General features: G+C 34.2%; 1 protein-coding gene across 5 annotated transcripts in view; it reads right to left on the bottom strand.

Annotated features, from left to right (window-relative positions):
* Window positions 1-17,698, bottom strand: part of MKLN1 (muskelin 1) — a 306,710-nt gene that overhangs the window by 78,767 nt on the left and 210,245 nt on the right. For all 5 annotated transcript variants that reach the window (XM_081147023.1, XM_081147024.1, XM_081147025.1 and 2 more), the window contains 2 exons: window positions 17,154-17,263; window positions 14,339-14,531 (listed from right to left, as the gene is read on the bottom strand). In XM_081147023.1, the coding sequence (XP_081003149.1) occupies window positions 14,339-14,531; window positions 17,154-17,263 (303 nt within the window). The remainder of the gene's footprint in view (window positions 1-14,338; window positions 14,532-17,153; window positions 17,264-17,698) is intronic.

Consider the following 17,698-nt stretch of genomic DNA (forward strand, 5'->3'; position numbering starts at 1 on the left):
CGCAACCTTTTGGTGCACGGGACAACACTCCATCCAACTGAGCCACCCAGCCAGGGGACATTAGCTTGTTTTAATAAGGACAAAGTATATGCCCAAATATGCCCAAAGGATTTACAGAGGATATTACTTCCAAAATTTAAAATAGTAAGTACTCCAAACATGAAAGATTAGAAATTATAATCTTACTGTAGATAGATAAAATTAATCTTCTCTTGAATAATGACAATTAATAGCATATAATCAGAGATGCTCAGTATATAATAAATGCTTAGACTAGAAAAAAAGGCATGGGTGGGAAACTTTCCTAGCCACATGGTCATCTGAGTCATCTTAATGGTATTAAGTTCTTTATATTTAATTAATCTGCTCATAAAAGTCCTACTTTCAATAAAGCACATTCCTAGTATATAAAGGCATCCTGACAAGTCATACTGTGTCACACAAAGTAGCTAAGCAAACATTTTAAAATACTGTTTTGAGAACTTTTTAATTTGCCTCCCTCTTTTCAGAACAAATGCTTGTCTTCACTAGTCTAAAAGTCACACAATTCTCTTCATTATCTCTTACTCTTCTGGGAGACTATTAGAAAACATAAAGAAAATTATTTGGATGTGGCATTATCAAATCTGAAATAACTTTAAAAAAATACCTTACCAAAGAAATGACTTTTATTGAGTATCTACTGTGTGGAAGAAACCACAAAGGTTTACTCAGTTACTACTTAAAATAAACCTATGCAGTGGTCATTATTAATTACTGCAAAGATTAGAAAATCAAGGTTTAAAAAAGTTAAACAACATGCCCGACAACTCTAAAGAAAAAAGTATAAAGCTCAATTCCAAAGTCCAAAACCTTTTCAACTCTTCAGACTGCACGTGAATATAGATACACACATATAACAGACTAACACACATATAATAGACTAGTTTTTAAATTGCAATCTGAAACACTATTATAATATAGTGGCAAAACGAAAACAACAACAAGACTCTGGGAAACAAAATTCATCATACCAGATTATTCTACTATAATATTAGAGAAATCCAATATAACAGACGAACAATAAAACTAAAGGAGTTGAAATATATTACTTATGATGTAAAGGAAAAAATGGAATCCCTCTCTTAAGATACTGGCTACTGTGGCTAAAGTTTACTTTCTTTGTTCTGATTCTTCTCTGGAAAACTGGTTTGCCATTACTTCAGACTACTAACTTACCAGAGCATTCCTGTTAGCTGGAAGTGATTCTATATCAATGGCCAGTTTGTGAAGCTAGCTGTTCTACAAACAAAACAAAACAAAACAAAACACATCACCTCTTCTTTTGGAGAAATCATGGCTTCACATAAGACACAAAAGCTGGAAACAGCCCTGGCCCTGTGTGGCTCAGTTGGTTGGAGCATCATCCTGTGGACCAAGGGGTCATGGGTTCAGTTCCCCATCAGGGCACATAGCCAGGTTGGGGTTGGATCCCCAGTCAGGGTGGGTGTAGGAGGCAACAGATCAATGTTTCTCTCTCTCTTCTTCCCTCTCCCTATAAAATTAATTTAAAGAAAAGAACATAAATTATAGCTCTCTCACACCTCTTTACACTGCAAATATCCAACTCCATTATTACCTTTTTGATATTTTCATTTTGTAATATTAAATCACCTAACCACAGCAAACAAAAATAATATAGAGATTTTAAAAAAAGAGAATGTTGTACTTTGCAGAGAAACATGATAAAGATGACTCTCATTTAAACACATATTATTGCCTCTTGCCAGGAAAACTGGGTTATCAATAAATAGCCCAGATCAAATCTGGAGCAGTTAACATTTAATAGCTATTTTCAATCAAATAACATACTTAAGAATCTTCTTTTATACCTTCAAAAAGAAAAGTAGTAATGCAAATGTTTATTAAGGCTTTGGTAAATAGTAAATTCTGATTCAAAACCGTAAGAGACATGCTAAAGAAACTTTATTTATTTATTTAAAGAAACTTTAAACAAGTTTAAGTTTTAGAAGTCAAAGTCATAAGATTAAAATTCTTTGAGGCCATCAATGCTTCAGCCCTAGCCAGTTTGGCTCAGTGGTTAGTGTCAGCCCTGGGACTGAAGGGTTGTGGGTTTGATTCTGGTCTTACATTGATGTTTCTCTCTTTCTGTCTCTCCCCCTCCCTTCCACTCTCTCTAAAAATAAAATAAAAATGCTTCAAACAGTAAAGCAGGATAAAGATTTTTTTCAAAATACACTGCTTTCAGTACCTTGTTTTAGTGTAAAGAACTCCCTTTCAGGATCTAAAAGCAAGTGAAAAGTTCACATATCTATCCCAAATAATCTTACCATGTTCCCTTTATTTCTAATTCTTGAAAGGTCTTGCTAAAAAAAAAAAAAAAAGCCTTTTGTTTTGATAGTCTATATAATTTAGCAAAAACAATGTAGGCTCTCTATTGAAACAATGACATTCTCATCTACAAAAACATGGCAACACCCAGGACACTGTTTTGAAAGTCTCAAAAACAAGTTAAAAAGTGAGGCACTTAAACATGCCTGTGAACTATCTGTATTTTAAAAATTAGTTCTATGTTTTAAAGAGGAAGTCAGGCAGTTGCTAATATTTCTATGTCTATTTTTGACAATCTAAAGTAGGAAATCAGAAAAGTAAAACTATAAAAAAGAAATGAAGATACAACTTAGGAGATAGGACACTAAGACCCAGTTCCTAACAATTTTCAAACTATTTTAAGATTCCAGGTCCAATACTACCTCATTTTTCCCTTATGATTATTATAAATAAACACATTTCATACAGTCCTAACTAGGCACAAGCTGTTCTTGTCCCCAAGAGTGAATACTATCTTAATAAAGTCCATGGCTGAAAAATGAAACATAGGAAGGAAGCTTTCACCAAAAGAAAAAAATAATGTTCAAACTTCATCTAAGATCCAAAAAAAGAGCACAGATTACAATACTGCTGCCTGATCTCATCAAAACAGATTATATTTAAAGAGATTAAAAATTCACTTATAGGTAAATAATGTGTAGAACATAAAAACCTTTTTGATAATTCAAATAACAATAATGGATGGGTAAAACAGATTTTTTAAAAAATAATGTATTTCAGCAGTTTGTCCAAATTCTGAAGAAAAAATATGAATTAAGGCAGTTATAGTACAATAATAATTGGGGAAACTGAACCTGTAAATATTTACTAGGATAGTAAAGCACAGTAGTAAAGAGTATGGATTCAAATCTTAGCTCTGCCACTTGCTAGCTATGTTGTCTTAGGCAAATTACTTTTATCATTCTCATTTATTAAATGGGAATAATAATACTTACCCTAGAAGGTAGGTATGAGGATTAAATAAATTCATATATAGGATTTCATACATTTCTTTTTTTGAAATTTTTTTATTGATTTTTAGAGAGAGAGGGAGAGAGGAAGGGAGGAGGAGAGAGAGAAACATTGATTTGTTGTTCCATTTATTTATGAATTCACTGGCTGTTTTCTTTTATGTGCCCTGACCAGGGATCGAACCCATAACCTCAGTGTATTGGGACAACGTTCTAACTAACTGAGCAACCCAAAGCCAGGACCTTACATAGAGTTTAGAAGAGTAAATGGCACATTGCAACACCCTCGAATACATGTTAGTTATGACAATGATAATTAAGTAATATTTGGAACTATACCTGGCAGAAAACTAACTATCTTTTCTGCACAAAACGAGAAATATAATACAAAGATTAACAGGAGTTAAGAGAAGGGGAAGCAACTGGGGTACACGAATAATAAAAGAAACTATCTTGAAAGAGCTGGCTTTGAAGAATGAGTTAAGAGTGAATAGTGATGTAAAGGAAAGTAATCAGGTAAAAGAACACAGCATAAACAAAGGCACAAAGACACGAATGGGCAGGAATATGGAAAGAAGCCATGTTTTTAAAAGCAGTCTGGCAGTCAGGTGCAGGGGAAAGAGAGATTTTACATATTGAGTACTGCTGAGAAAAAACAGTATCCTAAGGGAAAAAAACAAAAATCTTGCTATCCTAGAACACATCCCTAGCTCCTGACCCATAAGGAACTAATTTCATTCAAAGATTAATAATATTTGAAAAGAAACCAACTCAAGAGTTATACAAAGATATAAAAAGAAAAGGAGGAAAGAATCTTTTAAAATGGCAAATGAATCTGCTTTCACAGCAAAATGCAGGCATCTAAAAGATGAAAATGGTCAAATACTTTTCCATGAATATAAAAAAGTTAAGCAAGCAACCCTCTCTATAAAACATGAGCACAAATTAAAGATATAAACAGTTTAGAAGTAGAGATATAAATAGTTGGAAAAGATATGGTAAGGCAATAAAGAGGAAGTAAAACATGAATTGTCAGAGTTGAAAGAAAAGAGAAAGAAAAAATGAAAACATCACAGAAATGAAGGCCAAGGTGTAAGACCCTCCTAATATTATAAATAGAAATGAGATACAGAATTTAGAGAAGCTTGAAGAATTCAACATAAATATGCTGTTAAGAAGAACAAATGAGAAAATGAAAAAAATAAAAGATAAAGGCAACACACATTTAATTAAAAGCAAACAAAATACACAAAGTTAACAGTGCTTCCACAATGGAGTTGCCCTGGCAATATAACTTTAAAATAATCTAAAACTAAGATAAAATACTTAAATAGCCATAGGGAAAAAAGGTTAAATTCAAAAGAGCAACAGTTGAAAATTATAGTAGAATCTTGATAACAACAAAAACTGGTTAACAGCAGAATAATATCCAAAAATGTATCTGAAGAAAATAATTGTCAACCTAGAATTTCAAATCCAGCAAAAATATCCTTCAAGAAAAGAGATTAAATTTTCAAACAAAAACTGAGTTAATCTGCATTAGAAGAAATTGTAAAGGAAGTGTTTAAGGTAGAAGGAAGATGATCCTACTTACAAGATCAACAATGCAAATAGTAATGAAGAAAAAAAAATTAGTAAATATCTGGGCAAAATTAATGAACACTGACTGTATAAAACAAGAACGGTACTATTTTATAGGGTCTTTGAATCAAATTTCAACATAAAGGACAATAGCATGAATCGGAAGGTGAGTAGATGAGAGTTGAAAGTCCACTAAGTCCTTGTATGGGAAGAGGGAAAAGGTACTGATGAATTTTGTTAAGTACGTACACTTGTCAGAATTTCTAGACTAACCATAAATAAAATACACACACAGTGCATTATTTCCAAATGATTAAAAAGAAAAACAGGGAAAAGATTTAAAAAGTAAAAAATAAACAAACAAAAAACAGACCACAACCAAGAACAGACATGACAAAGAAAATAAAGTAAAATGGTAGGTTTAAATGTACATATTTTCCAGTAATTCAATCATGTAAATAAATGGTCAAATCAAAAGAAGGCATATTAAAAAAAAAAAAAAAATCCAACAAAATTTCCAGGAGATACTTCTTTTAAAAAAGGATGCAGAGGGGTTAAAAATAAAAGATGGAAAAAGGCTATGTGAACACTTAGCAAATGAAAGTAGATGTCTTAATGTAAGATAATTTATACCTCAAGGCAAAATATTACTAGAGATAAAAACACACTTCATAACAATAAGAGTTAATTCAAAATAAAATAATTTAAAATTTTTATGTGTCTAGAAAGAAACATGGCTTTGAAATATATAAAGCAAAAAATTTACAGAACTATAGTGGAAAGTATTAACACATTTTTCTTAGTAATTGCAAAAATCAGAAAACTCAGTATTGGTAAAGAAGATTTATGCAACATGGTTAGCAAACTGAACCAAATAGACATATATAGAACTGTGTGCCAACAACTAAAGGACTCACATTCTGTCCAAGTATACATATGTTTATAAAAAATGAACAAAGTGGGCCAGATAATAAGTCTCATCAAACTTCAAAAGACTAAATCATATGTAATATGTACTATGACCACTATTCATTCATGCTAGAAATCAGTAATAAAGAACCAGAATATCTTTATGTATTTGAAAACTACATTTCTATATAACTATGGTGCACAGAACAACCATATTATTTTATTATGAAATTACAGAAGTGGATAAAAATTTAAAAACTTCATAGCACAAATGAAAAATAAGTAGAGGTGTTGGTGGCAAATGGCACCAGGTGTTAGGTGCTTGAGTTCTGGCTAAGAATTCAGAGTGAAGACTCAAACTATAAGAGAAAGTTTATTTAGAAAGTCACAGAGATAGAAGTGTGCCATAGAAAAAATGGCATCAGGAAACAAGTTACAGAGGCAAAAGAAGGGCCCTTGGAGCTTAGGAGAAAGAGGCAAGCAAAACCTGTCTGGAGGAAGGGGGTGGGGAAAGGCACAGGAATACTCCATAGAAAGAGCTGCACTGGGTCCTCCATATTGAGGGTATTTATCTGGAGGTCTCAGGGGAGGACCCAATAGAATATGCATCAGCTTTCCAGGTGTATCCTTTTAGGGTCATGGTCTCTACTGATTGCTTGGTGCCAGGGCAGGGATTATTACTCAATGCAGCTGGTCCTGATGTCAACCACGGCATCCCTTGTCTGATTTTGCTGCTTTTCAGGGCCTGGAGCTGAAACACAACTGAGACCTAGATGTATTTGATGAAAGTCAGAACCTCATTGTCTTGGGGGCTTAATGCTTAAGGGCTATTCTCTGGCTTCCTTGTTCACTGCTTCTCTTAAGTGGGTCTAACCCACATGACTAGCAATATTTCAGGGAAAGAAAGGTCACTCTGGGGGCAAGGTCCCAGCCCAGTTTTGCCTGTTGCTAGGTGCCCGGTGACCTTCTGTACCTGGCCCATCGTCCTTGCTTTGCTCATGTCTGTCTAACTGCCTACTACAGAGGGAAATTAATATCCTTAAATGTGAAAATAACAATGTCTGGAAATTAATGAGCTAAGCATTCATCTCAGTAAGACAGCAAATTAATCCCAAAGAGAGAAAGAAGACAACATTAAACACAGAGCATAAGTCAAGGACATTAAAAATAGCAGAAAGGATCAACAATCCAGAAACTGGTTCCTTAAAAACCAGTTGAATTTGATAAAATTCTGGTGAGAGTGAGTGATGGAAAGAAAAAACAAAAAGAACTATAAGGAATAAAAGGAGACATCTCAAGAAATCCTGCAAATATTAAACAGGTAACAAGTGAATATTAGGTATATCTTCATGCCCTAAGTTTGAAATTTTAAGTGACACTGACAAATTCCTAGAAAAATATAGCTTGTCAAAACAACCAAACAACAATCCTGAATAGTCCTATGAAATTTAAAGAAATTGAACTGATAGACCAAAAAACCACCCCCAGCAAATTCCAAGAACAGAGAGTTCAATGGTAAGTTTTACCAAGCTATGAAAAAGAAATAATTCATGTCTTACACATATTCAGAGACTAGGAAGAACAGGTTACTCCTCAACCCATTATGTGAGATTAGCCTAAAAATCATACTAAACCTGAAAAGGAAGGTAACCGAAAGAAAAATGACAAGGTCAATCTTACTAATGAAAATAGCTGGAAGAATTCTAACAGAACATTAGTCAATCTACATCTAAAATACAGCAAAAAATATATGACAAAGTATATATGAGGTTTAACATTAGAAAATCAACCACTATGATTTCACATATTAATAGAATAAAGTAGGGGGAAAAATCATATCACAAAGAGTAGAGAAAAAGTGGTAAAATTCACTATCTATTTATAACATAAACTCTTAGCAATTTAGGAATCTGATACAGGATCTCCAAAAATCACAGATAAAAAATCATATTTAACATGAAATGTTGGAAGTATTTCTTTTGAGATCATGAACTACCCAAGGAAATCCACTACCATTATGTCACCTCAACCTTGTACTAACTAACCTGTCAACAAGACTAAACACGGGGAAAAAGGCATAAGGGCTGGAAAGAAAAATGAGTCATTATGAATAAGTAATTTAAACTTAATAAAAATAAAACAGCATAGGAAAATTCATGATACAGAACTAATACAGTGCTTAGAAGGAAACTCTTGACATCAAATGCCTACATTAGAAAAGAAGGATCTCAAGTTAATGGCCTCAGCTTTAATTTTAAAAAACTAGGAAAAAGCAAAATTAAAACCAAAGGAAGTAGAAGAAAATGATAAAGACAAAATAAATCAATGAATTGGAAATAGAAAAATACACACAGAGAGGGAGAAAAGACAAAACCAAACCAAGAAACCAAGAAATGTTTTCTTAAAATAAAATCAATAATCTGTAGCCAGACTGCTAAGGAAAACCAGACAGACAGACAATACCAATATCAAGAATAAGATGACATAAAGGTATGAAGAGGGTAACAAAATATTATGAATAACCTTATGCCAATAAATTCAATTTAGATGAAATAAGCATATTCCTCAAAAAACACAAACTACCAATGCTCACTCAAGAAGAAACAAAGAATATAAATAGTCCTAGAGCTACTGACAATACTAAATTTTCAGTTAAAAAACCTTGCCATAAAGGTAACTCTAACAGGATTTGAGATCTTACTTAAAAAAACTCTTGAGGGAAATAGTCCTACCATATAATTAATAACCACTGCATAAACCAAGGGGTGAGAAGGGACAGATTAAAGAGAGAAAAAAAGAAGAGGAGGGGAAGAGGGAAGGAGGGGAGGGAGGTATAAAAGAGGTAAAGAGGTAAAAAGGGAGGGAGCAAAGGAGATAAAGACCTTAAGTTGAAACTTTAGGAAACACTCAGACTAGTGAGCCTGTTGGAGTGTTATTTATTAAACTTTAATCCACCTTTATCTCACAAAAGTAAACTTTTATTTCAAAAGTAAGATAAACACTGCAAAGGGAGGTTTTCTTTGATAATTTCCTATTCCTAGGTGATTACTTTTGCCTATCATCACTGGATTCTACCTTTTTCCCCTGGTATTGTCAGAGAGGAAGTAGCAATGATTCGTTCAGGAATCACCGTTAATAAAATTAAATGTAAATGCAAAGATGTTTCTAGGCAAATAAAAAGCTAATTAGACACTTTCTTAAATGCAGACCATACTTGAAGAGTGTAGTAATACACTATATATACTAAAAGTAATTTCTGTTTCCTCCATTATAGGATGCTTGATAGAAGACGATTTTGATTCTCTACACTTTCCTATTTAGCAAGCAGGAACTTCATGCCCTTCTCTGCTATGTTTTTAGTGGAACAGAAGCCAAAAAAAACTCTGCAGTGTTTACTTCCTTATTTGTCCAACAAATTATCATCAGTGAAGTCAGCAGCAAACTGAACAACCCTGGAAGGAATGTTTATTAACTAAACACTGTTGCAAGCCAGTTGAGGAGTACAAAAAATATGACTTGGTTTTAAGTCTCAAGAACAGAGTTACTACCAATTTAACTTGGTTCCTTCTTAGAGCAGGAAAGGTAAATCTCCATAGTATCAGAGTTGGATATAATTTTAAGAAATTCTCTTAAGTGAGTATATAAACAGACAGTTATAAAATGTAACTGCTTTCAGCCTAATAATTACAGAAAATTGTCAGTTTTTGTTGCCATTATTGTTGTTTACCTTAACAAAATATTACACGACTTAAAGACTTGAAACAAAACAAAAACCACATAAAATTAAGTGGCAGTTTAATGGTTTGGGAAAGATTATCAGATATATTCTATTTGTTTATATTCAAAGTATATTGTATTTCAAACATAATAATCATTTATTTGCAAATGCCATTACCAATTAAATAAGCAGTAACAATGTAAAAGGCTGAGAGGCATGTTTGTTGTTATAACTCAATGGAACTAGAAGCAACTCATTTCAAGTTAACATTATTTATTTATTTTTAAAAATCTTTATTGTTGGGAATATTACATATGTCTCTCCCATCCACCCTCTCCACCCGGATCCTGCCCCACCCCATGCCTTCACCACCCTATGTCTATGTCCATGGGTATATGCATGTATGCATGTAAATTCTCTCGTTAATCTCTTCCCGCCCCCCACCCCCTTCCTTCTGAGATTCGTCATCTGTTCCATTTTGCCATGCTCTGGTTTTATTCATAATTTTCTTTTGTTCATTAGATTCCTTGTTCGTTTATTTTGATTTTTAGATTCAAATGTTGATAGATATGTATTTATTGCCATTTTGTTGTTCACATTTTCGATCCTCCTCTTCTTCAAGAAGACCCTTCAACATTTCATATAATACTGGTTTGTGTGTAGCTTTGCTGGGTAAGAGTAATTTTGGTTGTAGGTCCTTGCTTTTCATCACCTTGAATATTTCTTGCCACTCCCTTCTGGCCCACAAAGTTTCTGTTGAGAAATCAGCTGACAGTCTTATGGGAGCTCCCTTGCAGGTAACTAATTGCTTTTCTCTTGCTGCTTTTAAGATTTTCTCTTTGTCTTTAACCTTTGGCATCTGAATTATGTGTTTTGGTGTGGGCCTCTTAGAGTTCATCTTGTTTGGGACTCTCTGCACTTTCTGGACTTGTAAATCTATTTCTTTCTCCAGGTAAGGGAAGCTTTCTGTCATTATTTTTTCAAATAGGGTTTCAAATGCTTGCTTCCTCTCTTCTCCTTCTAGCATCCCCATGATGCGAATGTTGGAAGCTTAAAGTTGTCCCAGAGGCTCCTTCCACCATCTTCATATTTTTGGATTCTTTTTTCTTTTTGCTCTTCTGAATGGGTGTCTCTGCCTCCTCATATTCCAAATCACTGATATGATTCTTGGTGTCCTGTACTCTACTAGTGATTCCCTGTAAGTTATTCTTCATTTCAGTTAGTGTATCCTTCATTTATTACTGGTCCTTTTTTATGTTCTTGAAGTTTTCACTAAGTTCCCTGAGCATCCTTATAACCATTGTTTTGAACTCTGTATCTGGCAGTTTGCTTGCCCCCGTTTCATTCAATTCTTTTTGTGGAGATTTCTTCTGTTTTTTCATTTGTGACACGTTACTTTGTGTCTGCATTTTGGCTGCTTCCCTGTGTTTGTTTCAATGTATTAGGTAGGACTGCTATGTCTCCTGGAATTGGTAGAGTGGTCTTCTGTAGTTAGGTGTCCTTTAGGGCCCAGTGGCTCAGACTCCCAAGTCACCTGAGCTGGGCACTCTAGGTGAGCCCCTGTGTGGGCTGTGTGCACTAACCTGTTGTAGTTGAGCCTTGATTGCTCTTGGCGTCACTGGGAGGGACTGACTCCCAGGCCAATCAGCTGTGAGGATCAGATGGGACTACAGCAGAAGAGCTGCTGTGCAAGAGACACCCCTATGGAGCAGGACGTGCTTCAGTGGGGCTTTGGTGCCCCTTGAGTGTGCCATTTGTGGATGTGGTGGGGTTGTAATCTGGTGTGGTATGAAGCTGACCATTGGGTGAACTGGCTCTGGGGCCTCCCAGGAGGTACAAAGTCAGCTACTGCCTGTACCCTGCTTGGGGCCACATAGCACGAGCTACAGAGAGATCTGTAGATGGCTGCTACTTGTGTTGGGCTTGTAGGTGCCCAGGAGAGGCCAAGCTCTTAAGCAAAGCAGGCTGCTGCTAGTGCCAGATCCGGGTCCACTTATAGAAAGGTATGGGACACACTGAGGCCAGCTGCTGTTTGTTTGAGAGATTTTAGGAAAGTCTGAAGCCTGAGCTACAGCAGGCTAGTCAGATGGAAAAGTCACTGTAAACTGCTTGTGTAGGCTGCAAATTGAGTGCAGTGGGGTCTCAGGGAATCAGTAGGGAAGGGTGAACAGTGTGAGCCAAGTTGATGGAGACTCAAATATGGAGACTGCCTGTCGGCTCTGTGGTGGAGAAGTCTCAGCAAAGGAACAATGATCTCTGCCAGCACTTTTGTCTAGGAGAAAGTCCCCCCCCCCGCCCTAGTTCTTGCCCTGATGCTAGACAATTTTGTTCCCCCCCACATTTCCCTAGATCTTTTCAAGCTGTACCCCAGCACTGGAGCTCTGAGGGAATGAATCCTAGTAAGTATGTGCACTGGCCCTTTAAGAGGAACTGCCTGGGACTCAGCAGATGTGTCACTCAGTCATCACAATCCCTGCTGGTTTTTACAGCCAGAAGTTGTGGCGACTTCTTTTCCCTGCACTGGAATCCTGGGCTGAGGGGTCTGAGACCCCTTGCTCCTCATGCGGGACCTCCACAGCAATGATATCCCTCCAGAATAAAGAAATGCCACATATAGGTGTCAGACCAGCCCATTCCATCTCAATGTGGTTTCTTTAATTCTCTAGTTGTAGGACTTCAGTTCAGTTAGATTTCAGGTGATTCTGAATGATAATTGTTCTGTGGTTTAGTTGTAATTCTGATGTGGTTGTAGGAGGAGGCAAGTACTGCATTTACCTATGTTGCCATTTTGTTGTGGTAAAATTAAGTTAACTTTAAATTTATAAAGAAGGCAGTACTGGTTCTGTTTTCTTCCATTATAAAATTCAACCAATATCTGTTAAGTGAGTACCTAATTATACTGGATGATAACAGTGATAAGATTAAAATATAAAAATGCATTGAGAAAGTCTATTATTCTTTATTTCTTTCTATAAAAAGATTCACCAAATTTTATTCTATAAGTTTTATATTAAGGCATTAAGCAGCTCTTACTCACAATGCTCTGACACCAAATGTGCGGGGGTTTTTCTTAGAACAACCATTTCTCTAATTCTCTGACACCAACTGGGTATCCAACAATTCGATTTAATGCTGACACTATATACGTGGAGTTAAGCGTCAGATTCTACAAGTTAAACGGCTCAGTCCCACAAAACAATTCCAACCTCAGATGGCAAGTACAAGTCCCAGGCCACTGTACTTGTAATATACAGGCTACAAATCAAGGCTTCCCACAACTCACTTCAAGGTTCAATAACTCAGGGTGATCATAGAACTGAGGAAAGTGCCTTACTTACTATTATTGGTAAATTATAAAGGATACAACTAAGGAATAGTCAAATGGAAGAAAGTCATAGGGCAAGGTACTGGGAGCAGGTGTATGTGTATAGCTTCCATGCCCTCTATAGACATGATATACCACTTTCCTAGCACTCTGATGTGTTCACCAAACTGGAAGCTCTTTGAACCTCATTGTTTAGGGCCTTTTTTTTTTGAGGTTCCATTGGCCATTGGTGACTGAACTCAATCTCTGACCTCCCTCCCCTCCTCAGAGGTAGTGAGGGAGGTGCTACTCAAATATCCAGTCTTCTAATCACATTTTGGCCTTTCTGGAGATCTGTAGCTATCTAGGAACCAGTCATCTCAACATACAAGACACTTTTATCCTTCCACAGATACCAAGGGTTTTAGGAACTATGTGCCAGGAACTGGACAAAAAACAATACCGGAAGTACCTATTCTGTTCTTTGTCACCATGGAAGTCACTGTGGAAACTTTTTTAAAGGATGCCATTGAATAAAGCAGCAATTTTCAACCGGTGTGCCACAAGAATTTGTAAAACATGCAATACCTGACTATTTAGTCAAGGGCACTAACCTCTTTTCCCTTAGATTGTCAAATAAAAAAAATGACAACTGTCAACACAACAATAGACATCCAGTGTGAATGAATCAAAATTATATGTTTTTGTCAGATCAGCAAAAATATATTTTTTGATGTGCTGCAGAATTTTAGTAATTAGTTTATGCGTATCATGAGATGAAAAAGGTTGAAAATCACCGCTATAAAGCAACAACAGAGATCCTTTTTAAAAATAACAAAACACCTCAGACCTTAAAATATTCAAATGGTGTCAGCCTCCAAAATAGTTACCCTTTGAGATTATATTATATTTTAACATCCACATTTCTTTCAAAACCAGATAGATTATAAACCACCCAAGAATATCAGCAATTATGTAGCATTCACACCACACAGAAGTAGTTTCCAATATAAATGTCCTCATTCATTATAACTGCTTACTACTAACATTTTTTGGCTTATCCAACCAACTCCTTCCTCAAATCACTATTAAAAATGCTACTTTGCTATCAACAAAAATATGTAAATGAACAGGTTACTAATACTGAAGATAACATTAAAAGGCTTTTTCTAACATGGTTTAGTGCTAGTCAATGTTAGCATTCATTTATAAGTGCATGGTTTCCTAAGATGACAACTTAAATTTAGCTATGTGAGTTCAATGTGTTTCTTTTTTGTTTTTCAAGTCTCATTACATTGTGGACCTATCTTAATAAAAGAGGTCTCTAACCAAAGACCAACCAATCTTTATAGAATAAAAAAGGAACAAACAGAAAAAATGGAAATTAATAACTCACATAAGCCTACATTCTTTAAAAAAAAAAAGTTTCTTGTATATACTTGAAATCACCCTAATAATCAACTAAGTTTAATGTTTATAACATACCATTTACAGCTTTTTCAATCAGCTCTTCACAAGCATCAAAATCACCCTTCAACACCAATTTATCATGCAGATCTGTTAACATAGGATGTTCCAGGGCAATCTTGGTTTTCTTTTGCAGTGATTCAAACGCTTCTGTATAGTTGTGTTGTCTGAAGTGTTTTAGGCAAAGGCGAATGGCTTCCTGTTCACGGTACTACTGGAACACAAGAGAAAGTATGAAAAGAAGAGATCTGCTTAGTTATTACTATAGGAAATAATAAGTGACAACTAACCTAAAGTGAGAATTTATTATGTGCTAACCCTATTCACTATTATCATTATTATTTCCACTTTTAAATGGCAAAACTGACCCTTAGTCAATTGTAATAACCTGTCAAAGGTCACAAAGTATGTAACTCAAAGATATGAATGAGATAAAGATATACAGATATAGATATATAGATTTCATGAAGATGAAAGATATAAAAAGTTGAAACCAGATCTAATTCTGAAGCCTAAACTTTCAAGAAAAGCAGAAAAACTGTTTATGAAAGCCCACTTAAGATTGCAAAAATTATAACTTCCATAACTTTTACTAATCAGGTTACAATGTTGGTACTGAAAGCACAGAAACCACTAAATAATATACATAAGTTATGTTATGCTTTTTATTCCTGGTTCTTAGTATTAAGTTATCACTTGAATGACAAATATTATAAAATATTTATGTATTTTAAATTCACAAACAGGTTTTATGACTCAAAAGCATGAGAGAGAGAATATTTAAATTTTACAACTTTTCCTAACCCTGGCCTACTTTTATCTATTTAACAGCAATAAGTAAAAATCTCAATGAACTAGAATCTAAAAACAGAAATGTTTAATTTACTAAATCTTTCCTGTAAGAGGATGAATGTCAAAAACATAACCTCATATAAAGACTTTTTAAAAATAAACAGTAAGTTTGAGAATATGTTTTGAGATTTCCAAATTTTCTAAATAAAAATGAACAAAACTAATGACACGATGCAATGCATGATAATCAAACAAAAATATGGTTTACTTATAAGCAATATCCTTTAATAAGGCAAGAAAATAAGATGCTACCTTTTAGGAAGCTTCATGAGAAAAAAAATCAGTTGCCTGACTTTTTATTAAAATTAATAAAAGGTTATCGAAAACACTTTTCCTTAAGCACTGTAGTTAACCAAGATTCTCCCTCATCAAATAATAAAAGAATGATTCTATATCCAAACTAATTTTACATTATTAGTTTCTCACCCTTGGTCTGTAAATAAAGATTTATCATAACGATCTAGAACCATATTAAACAGTAATACCTTAGGACTTTAGGAGTCAGAATGACATCTCCATTTTAAATTTTCTATCAGGTGGTATACAGATACATAGTAGAAGAGGCTTTATGAAATAATAGAATTTTAATGTTTCAAAAAAGGTTTGAATCTCAAAGAGGGTGAAGATATTTCAATTTCTAGAGGTTCAGAGTAAATACAGAGAACTTGAAAAGTGAATGTGGATGAACAATTTTAAGTTCTCAGATATAATCTTTCCACAGTGTTGGGAAAGGCAAAATTTACAACTTCAAGAGATTCATGTGAGTATATTAACGAAAACACACACTGATTTCACAGGCTAACAGAAAATTTTATTCAACTACCAGAAGAACTAAATTATTTTTATTTAAAGAAGCACCTTTAAAAGTCTTAAAAGTATATACTTTTAAAAGTATATACTATTATGTAAATTACACTGCAAAGGTTTTTTTTTATGTTTAAAAATATTGTCTTTACCTTGAAAGAACTTACAATATTACATGAGATCCAAAAACATACAAAAAATACAGAAAATACTAAGTTAGTCTATTTTAAATGGAATATAATCAAATGCCAAAAATAAATTAGTCAAAAGTTTTTCAATTAAACTGACCAAAAAAGAGTTGAAATTCCATACAAAAAAATCTATACTGTTCCCCAATCTCCTATGAGTAAATCAGTTTACTTATAAATAAAAATATCAGGAATTAGTGATTAGATTAAAGCCTTATCACCTAATTGACAAGAAAGAGTCCCCCCCCCCCAAAGTTAGCCAAGAGTCAAATAAATATACATTAAAAACAAAAATGAAGCATGAAAGGCATTTTTTTTAAAACCAGGAGGCCTATTTCTCAATAATTTAAACTCACGTTTCTCAGGCTGGATCTATTATATGAAATGACCTAAGAATAAAATTGTTAAATATAATTTTTATCCTTCCTGTAAGCACAAGATCATAAGATTTATAGAAACTTTGTTTCAACTTCTTTAAAAGGAAAAGGAAAAAATCCTATTTTATTTAACACAAACACAATGAAGGAATATGTTATGAAAGCAATTTAGAACCAAAACTACCCCCCCTAAAAACCGTGTTTAAATATTTCAATCAATATAGGTTAAAAACAAAATTCAGGGTCAGATGGGTACAATAATATAATGGCAGACTCTGGAGCCAGACTGTCTGACCCTATATACTGGCTTGAACACTTTATAACTGTGTGACCTTAGGGAAAATACTTAACCTCTCAGTGCTCCATTTCATCATCTGTAAAATATAGATAATAACTATACATATCTCATAGAGTGGTAATGATTTAATAAGTAATGAAGTTTGCTTAGAAGCTAGCAGAATATAAATGCTTAATAAAGTTAGTTGATTAATCATAATAATTACCACTATTCTCAATATTTTAAATTAGTTTCAATGAAGACAAGAGACTGACATAATTTTCTCTTTACAGGCATTAGAAAAATAATATCAGGATTTTTAAATACAGTCCTACCTTGCTATACCAGTTGAGACAAGGTTGTACTACGTCAGGATCATCAATGCCACTAAGTTCAACATACCAGATGCTAAAGTTAAAGCTGGGTCCCCAGGATAAGAGTGGAACTTTGAGAAGAAGACAAAAAAGAAAAAAATTAGAACAGTGCAAATAAAACTTTAGCAAAGTAAAATCACTATTCAAGCCTATCAGGATTCATTCAAAATATTTTCTGAACGCTTTCTATATCCCTAGTACTGTACTATTAAGTACTGGGGCTATAAGAGCAAAAAGAAACATGATCACCATCATGAGGTTTCGTTAATTATAAAAATATAGTAAGATAAAGTCAAAGTGGTCATTTACATATCCTCCCAAAAACAGAGCCAGGGCTAGATGATTTAGCAGGCAAATTCTACCATACCCACAAGAAACAAATAATTATGATGTAATTTAAACTATATCAGAAAGAGAGTGAAAATTCAATTACTTATCAAAGTGGCGTAATCCTGAAAACAAAACCAGAAGAAGTAAAATTTAAGGCCAATCTCAACTATAAATAT

Source organism: Miniopterus schreibersii, assembly GCF_964146895.1.
Source record: "Miniopterus schreibersii genome assembly, chromosome: 9".
In the NCBI taxonomy this organism is placed as follows: Eukaryota; Metazoa; Chordata; class Mammalia; order Chiroptera; family Miniopteridae; genus Miniopterus; species Miniopterus schreibersii.